General features: G+C 40.3%; 1 protein-coding gene across 1 annotated transcript; it reads left to right on the forward strand.

Moving 5' to 3' along the window:
* Window positions 1–4,810: 4,810 nt before the first annotated feature.
* LOC106868144 (transcription factor Atoh8) lies at window positions 4,811–8,171 on the forward strand. Its single transcript, XM_014913275.3, has one exon. It carries the CDS (start codon window positions 7,425–7,427, stop codon window positions 7,707–7,709), a length of 285 nt encoding a protein of 94 aa, XP_014768761.2. The 5' UTR covers window positions 4,811–7,424; the 3' UTR covers window positions 7,710–8,171.
* Window positions 8,172–9,819: the final 1,648 nt, after the last annotated feature.

Genomic DNA, 9,819 nt, shown 5'->3' on the forward strand with positions numbered 1-9,819 from the left:
CCTTGAAAAGTGTGCCAAAGCCACTTTTAAGAAAGGGAAACTGGTAAAGTCAAGTTCAATAGAATTAGATGTCGAAACAGTAATAAAGGAACTTGAGCAGGAACAAACCTATAAATACCTAGGAATAAATGAAGGCTCTGGTATCCAGCATGCAAGCATGAAAGAGAAGGTTAGAAAGGAATGTTATAGAAGAGTTCGAGCAGTTCTGAAGTCTGAGCTGAATGCATATAATAAGGTGTTAGCCATAAATTCCTTAGCAGTCCCAGTTGTTCTTTATAGCTTCAATGTGCTTAACTGGAATACCAGTGAAATAGTCAAAATTGATAGAAAAATCCGCAAGCTACTGACTTGTAATAAGATGCACCATCCAAAAGCAGATGTGGATCGTCTTTAGCTTCCCAGAACTCAGGGAGGTCGAGGCTTGATCCAGCTTGAACTTACGTACAAAACCATCACAATCGGACTGACCAAATACCTTGACACAACCAACGATTGGATGCTGAAACTTGTTGAAAAACATGAAAGACCGAAAAAACTTCACTCTATTCTGAAAGAGAGCAAAAAATTCGCTACTGATCTCTTAGATACCCACCAGCTTGATCAAGTTGAAGGAAATGCGCCAACTGCTGCTGCAAAGAAAATAAAATTAATTGCAAAGACAAAAGCACATGAAAAATTAGCTAGCAGATGGGAACAGAAACCTCTGCATGGCAAGTATGTGGCCCGTAGCAAACAAGCTGATGTCGACCAGAAACACACGCACCAATGGTTACGAAGCTCAGGGCTAAAAGCAGAGAGTGAAGGTTTCATATTAGCTGCTCAAGACCAAAGCTTATTAACCTGGAACTACCAAGCCAATGTGATAAAAAATGCAGCTGGCCCAAAATGCCGATTCTGTAACGATGCGATTGAAACTATAGGCCACCTAATCTCAGGGTATAGAGTCTTAGCACCTGTAGAATAAAAAGCAAGACATGACAGAGTCGGCCAGTATTTACACTGGACAATGTGTCGGCATTATAAAATCAAAGCCGCTGACAAATGGTATAAAGACCATCCTGAAGCTGTGACTGAGGGAGAAAATGTATCGATTCTCTGGGACTTCCCCGTACATACCGACAAAACTATAAAAGCTAATAAACCGGAAATTATAAAAGATCAGACAAAGAAGATGTGTTTATTAATTGACATGAGTGTTCCTTGCGATCATAATATAGCGGCGAAAGAATTTGACAAGATCAGTAAATGTAAAGACTTGCTAATAGAAATTGAAAAAATGTGGCATCTCAAGGCGACTACCGCACCAGTGATTGTAGGATCTCTAGGAATGATTAAAAAAGTAAGGTACTGAAACCTATTTGAAAATGATACCAGGATTACCATCCCTACAGGAAGTGCAAAAAATCGTGTTAACTGGAACGACTCATGTACTGAGAAGAGCATTATCGCTATGAAAACAACATCCATTCTTGAATTTATTTATTTATTAATTTTTTTTAAATGCATATTTTACCTATGAATTTGCGTGTGTAAACTGGGAATGCATACAATGAGCTTCTCTGCCCTAGGTGTACGGAAAGCACTCGGCGAGAAGTGGAAGAAAATTTGAAGAAAGAAGAAAACATAATAATAATAATAATAATAATAATAATAATAATAATAATAATAATAATAATGATAATAATAATAATAATAATGATAATAATAATATACCAGGCAGTGGCTCTCATGGCTTCTGATCTTAAATGATTGGAAATGTTATCATGTACATTGTTTTGTCTTGGTATAAAAGATGGGCTACAGCAAATATTCTGCTCAATACCACAGATTTGCTTCTCAGTTGTCTGACCTTAACCAGTTGAGCATGGCCCTTAGTAGCTGACGATATGTGTATCTCTGATCACGAGCAAAAGTAGTGGGGGAGCATGATAGTCATGAATTGAGAGGGATTCTTTGACATTTGAATAACTCACACCTGGAAACATGGGTGTTTCGTTCATCATCCTTAAACAACCTTTACTCAGGGACCTTTACAACGGGATGGGCTACTCGACCCGAAGAAAATTCTAACTGGGCCCCACCTGCAAGGTCATGCGCTGTTTATCTTGATATGAGATCACTATGTCGCGCACATATGGTCGTGATGCATACGTCTAGTATACCCTTATCAGACGAGTAGTCATGGTGGGCTTCGTATATTCTAACCCAGTGTCACTTTGATGGCATTCGCTGCTCTCTCACTCAATGTTAAAAACAACAACAACAACAACAACAACAACAACAACAACAACAACAACAACAACAACAGCAACAACAACAAAAATAATAATAATAATAATAATAATAATAAAAATAATAAGAAGAATAATAATCCCTTCTCTTATAGGCACGAGGCTTGAAATTTCGTGGGAGGGGATTAGTCGATTACATCGATCCTCAGTGTTTCACTGGTACTTAATTTATCGACCCCCGAAAGGATGAAAGGCAAAGTCGACCTTCGTGGAATTTGAACCCAGAACGTAGAACATTTATTTGCCACCAGGGCGAAGGATGAGGTGGACAATAAAAGACAAGACATAAAGTGTGTGATTTACATATTGGGACAGAGAGTCGTAATAGTAATGTTGGAGGTAGTAGTAGTAGTAGTAGTAGTAGTAGTAGTAGTAGTAGTAGTAGTAGTAGTAGTAGTAGTGGTGGTGGTGGTGATGGTGGTGGTGGTGGTGGTGGTGGTGGTGGTGGTGGTGGTGGTAGTAGTAGTAGTGGTGGTGGTGGTGGTGGTGGTAGTAGTAGTAGTAGTGGTGGTGGTGGTGGTGGTGGTGGTGGTGGTGGTGGTAGTAGTAGTAGTAGTGGTGGTGGTGGTGATAGTAGTAGTAGTAGTAGTGGTGGTGGTGGTGGTGGTGGTGGTGGTGGTGGTGTTAGTGGTAGTAGTAGTAGTAGTAGTAGTAGTAGTAGTAGTGGTGGTGGTGGTGGTGGTGGTGGTAGTAGTAGTAGTAGTAGTAGTAGTAGTAGTAGTAGTTATATCTAATGCTGCTTCGTGTGGACGCATTCCTGAAGTCATACGACCGTCATTACGTTAGTTAAAGCGACAACGGCAACTGTGGCAACAAGAAGAACAGCGCCAATAGAAATAAATATAACAACCTCGTTGACCTCAGCAAAAATCACAAACAACAACAACAACAACAACAAAGACAAGGGCGCTGCACTTGTAGCACTATCACCACCTCTACCACCACTACCAGCAACAGCAAGTGCATCAGTAAAGTAGCCGCAGCAGCAGTAGTAGTCGTTATCGTCGTCGTCGTCGTCGTAGTAGTAGTAGTAGTAGCAATAGCAGCGGCAACTGACAGATGTTAACTAAGCCCTGTACTCCAAGCCTGTCTTACCCCACAAACCACCTGATAACTGATCATCAGTACTACCACAAATCTTACTATAAACCCTACAACCACTCCCGCTGTAGCCAATACTGCAAACTCCCCTACACCACTACCACCACCACCACCACCACCACTACTACTACTACTACTACTGCTGCTGCTGCTGTTGCTACTACTGCTACCACCACCACCTCCACCAAGACTATAAAGACCACTGTCACCCGTACAGTCAATACTGTAAATAACTACCACCAGCACTACATCTACAACCAATACCACAAACGCTTACGATCACTACTACTGGCACCAACATTACAAATACCTACTACTACTACTACTACTACTACTACTTCTTCTACCACCAGCTCCACTACCACCGATACTGTAAGCATTACACCAATACTAGCTGTATTGCAAATACTACCACCAGCAACACCAATGCAATAAATACAAGTACTACTACTACTACTACTACTACTACTACTACTACTACTACTACTACTACAATCACTCTGTAAACACTGCTGCTGCTGCTGCTACTACTACTATTACCACTACTACTACTGCTACTGCAACCAATACTCTTCCTGGTGTTGTCACTTTGTGCCATTCTTATTTCTACGACAACAAAGACTACCAGGAATAATACTACTACTACTACTACTACTAGTAGTAGTAGTAGTAGTAGTAGTAGTAGTGGTGGTGGTGGTGGTGGTGGTGGTGGTGGTGGTGGTGGTGGTGGTAGTAGTAGTAGTAGTGGTGGTGGTGGTGGTTTTGGTGGTGGTGGTGGTGGTGGTGGTGATAACGATGAAGATGATGATGATGAAGATGCTAGCGAGATCAACTCTGCTGGTGGTGCAGTTCTCTGCAAATGTAAGTGCATCACCACTGGTTGGTAGGAAAAACTGCAGCAGGAGCAAACACAGCTGGCGAATATTGCAACAACATAACTTTCAGTCACTTATGTAGTAGTAGTAGTAGTAGTAGTAGTAGTAGCAGCAGCAGCAGTAGTAGTAATAATAGTAGTAGTAGTAGTAGTTGCAGTTGTGATTGTAGGAGTGGTAGTCGTAATAGTAATAGTAGTAGTAGTAGTAGTAGTAGTAGTAGTAGTAGTAAGTGGTGGTAGTAGTAGTAGTAGTTGTTGTTGTTGTTGTTATAGTTGTGGTAGTAGTAGTAGTAGTAGTTTTAGTAGTTGTAGTAGTAGTTGTGGTGGTAGTAGCAATTGAAGTAGTAATAGTAAGTGGTAGTAGTAGTAGTAGTAGTAGTAGTTATAGTTGTGGTAGTAGTAGTAGTAGTAGTAGTAGTAGCAGTTGTTGTAGTTGAGGTGGTAGTAGTAGTTGTGGTGGTGGTAGTAGCAATTGAAGTGGTGCTGGTAGTAGTAGTAGTGATAGCAGTAGCTGTGACGGTGACAGTGGTGTGGTGGTGGTGGTGGTATTCCATCCTGGATATGTAGCAAGCAGTGGCGATAGCATTGACAGTGTGGTGTTAGAGTTAGGTTACAGTGGTCGGTGGTGTGTGACACCGGTAAGTACCACTAGCACCAGCACCAATACAACATCACCACTACAACATCACCACTACACTACAACCTCTACAACACGAAAAACACGATTACAACAAGTACTTCACCGCCATCACCACCACCACCACTGCTACTACTACTGCTGCTGCAGTACCAGTACTGCCTTTCACGTAACCACCACTACTACCACCACAACAACAACAACAACAACAGCAGCAACAACAACTAAGAAGAAGCACCAGTCGAGACAAGGACATCAGCGATCCTAACGGCTTCTGTAAGAGACATCAGGAAAGTTATAGTTTATAGACAGTAAAATCAGCAGGAGCAACAACAACAACAAAAATAACTACAAAAACAGCCGCTATATCAGTAGTAGTAGTAGTAGTAGTAGTACAAGTAGGAACATTAACAATGGCTGTGATAATATCAGCAGCGGCAGTCAGCAGTGATAGAAGCAGTGGCAGTCGTAGTGGTAGCAACAGCAGAAGTAGTAGTAGTAGTAGTGCAGCAGCAACAACAGCAGCAGCAGCAACACCAGTAGCAGCAGCAGCAGCAGTAGCATCAGGAGGAGCTATGATAAAGCGACAGTGAAGACTTACTAGAGGCAGCGAGTGTACGACCCACTACTAGAGTTGACCCAAAACCGTCCAGTAACGGCGCCGGAAACAACGGCGCTCACGAACACTGCACCCACCGATAGTGATCCATCGTCAGTCATAATCGGTGGAGTTGCGGCTGACCATGACAGCTCTCGATCACACACCACTGTCATCACTTTTACAACAACCACCTGCCAACAAATCGACAACAACGGTTCATCACACGACGACGACTACAGCAACAAGGAGCACACCATTAACATCAATAACATCACTCGCCCTCATCTCAATGGGGACGCTGTCAGTGAAATCTACAAAGGTCCGCAAGCGACCATCGAGGGTGGGAACCAGCCGAAAATCAGCAATAGGGACGATAGCAAGAGTGACGAGTCCGAACACAGCAGGTTACGAGCAGACGACCTACGAGAAGGGAGTATTTCGGTCGGTAAAACCAGTTCTATTAAAACCAGTTGCAGTCCTAAAATCCAGCTTACCCCAGTTTTTGATAACAAGGAAGATGGGTTACCTGTCGCCACAACTGCTATCATTAACAACACTACCAACGACAACAACAACACCACCAACAACAACAACCACAACAACACGAATAACAACACACCACCGGCGAGGAAGAATAAGCGGAAACTAAGTGAACCTCGGAAAAGAACGGATTTTAATATTAAGCGTTTTTGTCCGGAGAGTCCCGAAGGAAGTATTTCGGAGGGTTGTTGTAGCGATGACTACAATGGATTACATGTACGACTGTTAGACACCCCGGAGGAAGTACGATCTTCGTTTCTATTCGAACACAACGATTCAGGTTCGGATCAAGTTGACGACAGTGAATTAGACGAGCACGCTGGGGACACATTTTTCGATGTCCGTGCTAACCCTAATGCTGATCCAGATCTTGATTTACACTCCGAGTTTCTGAGTCCCGATCTCTACGGCCAGCCCCCTACCACGACAGTAGCTGTGAGGACTATCGCTGCCGCCACCTCCTTATTGCACAGGAGGTATCTACGACCGTACAGCGAAAGCAGTGGCCGTCTCAGCGATAACACGACGGCGTCCAGCCAACAGAACCACATCTACGCCGCTCACAAGTCATCATCATCATCGTCGTCATCATCAACATCATCACTATCATCATCACTATCATCATCGTCGTCCACATCGCTCCGAACCCGGCGACACCAACACCAAAAACAACAGCAGCAGCAGCTACAACTGCAGCAAAAGCAGCAGCAGCAGCAACAACAACAAAAACACAATCGACATCAGCCCTTAAACCTTATCAGTGCCGAAGGAAGCTGCAGTAGTAGTAGTAGTAGCAATAACAGCCTGTCTGCCACCGCCGCCACACCCTCCTCCGCCAACATCGCCAACAAAACGACGGGTAACACAGTCATCCATATCCCCAACTCCACCACCACTACCACCGCCGCCGCCGCCGCCGCTAACAACAACACAATCCCTCCTCGCAGCACGCTCCGTACGGACCAGTCTTTTCAACGTTTTCCCTACATCGCTGACACTGCTGATGGTTCCGACGACGACGATGATGACGACGACGACGACGACGATGGTGACGACGACGATGATGATGATGATGATGACGACGACGATGACGACGACGATGTAACAGCTGACAGAGAATGTGCTTCTTCTTCCTCGTCACCCTCCACGTTGCTGCTTCCACCGCCACCGCCTCTACACTTTGACGACTTCGTCAACGGCCATCATCAGCACCACGACAGCAACAGCAACAACAGTAACAACAACAACAACAACAATAATAACTACCACCACCATCATCACCATCATCACAATCCCAGTCATCATCATAACAGTCTCCATCTACACGGAAGCAGCAAAAATTCAGGTGGTAGTAAAAAAACACGGAAAAATTACAAGAACATGACGCGTGAGAGACGTATTGAAGCGAATGCTCGAGAAAGGTCCCGGGTTCACACAATCAGTGCGGCGTTTGAAAACCTTCGCAGAGCAGTGCCGTCCTATTCATGTAACCAAAAACTTTCTAAACTAGCTATACTTCGGATCGCATGTTGTTATATCTTAGCCTTGGCCAGATTAGCTAACATGGATTACTCAGCAGAACAAACAGCCATGACGTTTTCGGATTGTGTGGATTTGTGTACGCGGACAATACAGACAGAAGGAAGAGCCAGACGACGCCATTGAAACAACGGAATGACGGCCCCCGTTTTTCCTTCATTTTTTTTTTTCACTAAAAATGCAATAATGTAAATAGTTCTGGTTATTGCTGCCAAGTTCTACTATCCATCTATCTATCTATCTATCTATCTATCTATCTATCTATCTATCTATCTATCTATCTATCTATCTATCTGTTTTACTGAATGGCTATATACGTTAACAAAGTATTGTTTCTTCTTTCAATGTATTGTTATATCTCTATGTTTCTGTCCGACCCTTCTCTCTCTATACCATCACACACACACACACACACACACTCTCTCTCTCTCTCTCTCTCACTTTTTCTTTCTCTCTCTCTCCGTCTAACTCTCCTTTCTCTTGCTTGACTTCTTTCTTTCTTATTTTGTTTTTTCTTTCTTTCCCACCGATTCTTTTTCACCACTCCCACTCCTGCAACTGTCACCTCCGTTCATATCCCCCCCCCCCACTGTTTATCCTTATCATGCATTGATTTTAACATGAATACATACATACAAACACATGTGTAAATATATATATGTATATATATATATATATATATATATATATATATATATAAATTATATATATGCACGCAAACAAAACACTTTAGTATATACATGCATATTTAATCATGCATTTACAATCACATATATACATACATACATATGTATATATATATACGTATATATATATGTATGTATATATATACATGTATACGCATGTGTATGTAAATTCATTTATATGCATATACGCGAGCATTTATGCTTATATATCTTACATTTATAAACACACATACACAAACATAAACTTGTATAAGATATATACATGTATATATAAATAGATATTTACCTCCAACATACACGCATATACATGTATATGCATGTGTGTGTATACATGTATCCACACACATATATATAGTTACGTCTGTATTTATGCATGCATATATCTGTGTGTATACATACATACATATATATATAAATATATATATATATATATATATATATATATATATATATATATATATATATATATATATATATATATATAAATGTATGTATATATATACACATATATGTTTGTATATGTATATGTTTGTATATGTATATATATATATATATATATATATATATATATAAATACATATATGTTTGCATGAATGTATGTATATGTATATGCATATATATTTATATGAACGTGTGTATATATGCGTATTTCACGGTAGTAAATAGGTCCAACAACGTTTCATATGATTATGTTTATTAAATTCAAATTTTGATTAACATGCTAGTAACGGAAAAACTTACAGTTTAATAATCTATTACTATCGTATATCGATAAATAAAACTACAAACTACACACACACACACACACACACACACACGCACACACACACACACACACACACACATCTGTATGGATGTATGCATGTACGTATTGTATATATATATATATATATATATATATATATATATATATGTATACGTATCGTATTCACGACATATACAATGCTTACATGAACACATTATTTCCGCCTTGACAACTGTCAATACATACAAACAATCTTTTATTATTATTAGTAATATTATTATCATCTTATTCTTGGCTTACTGTCACACAAACACACCTTTCCGTCATTTTCCGTCCTTTTCTGTCTAAAGTATCTCCTTGTTCTTCATTGTCTATTCTTAAATACATACATACATACACACACACACACATTCATGTGTGTGTGTGTGTATAAATGTAAGTATGCATGCGTGTATGCGCGTATACACATATATAAATGTATATGTATGTATGTATGTTTTTATGTGTGTACACTTTATCTCCCTTCCTCTATATTTGGTTCCTTTCCTATTTTCACCTTCAACTCTTCAACTTGCTCAAATCTTCCTCTAAAATTCCATTCAGGTCTTCTGTACAAATGCTTGTCAACATCATCTTTATCATCAATAATAATATTATTACGATCATCCTTATTATTATTATTATTATTATTATTATTGTTATTATTATTATTATTATCATCATCATCATCATCTTCATCATTATCATCATCGCCATCATTATTAATATAAATCATCATTATTGATTCCAGAATCTGTAGAACGTT

This window comes from Octopus bimaculoides, chromosome 7, assembly GCF_046866305.1.
Source record: "Octopus bimaculoides isolate indiv1 chromosome 7, ASM4686630v1, whole genome shotgun sequence".
Taxonomy (NCBI): Eukaryota; Metazoa; Mollusca; class Cephalopoda; order Octopoda; family Octopodidae; genus Octopus; species Octopus bimaculoides.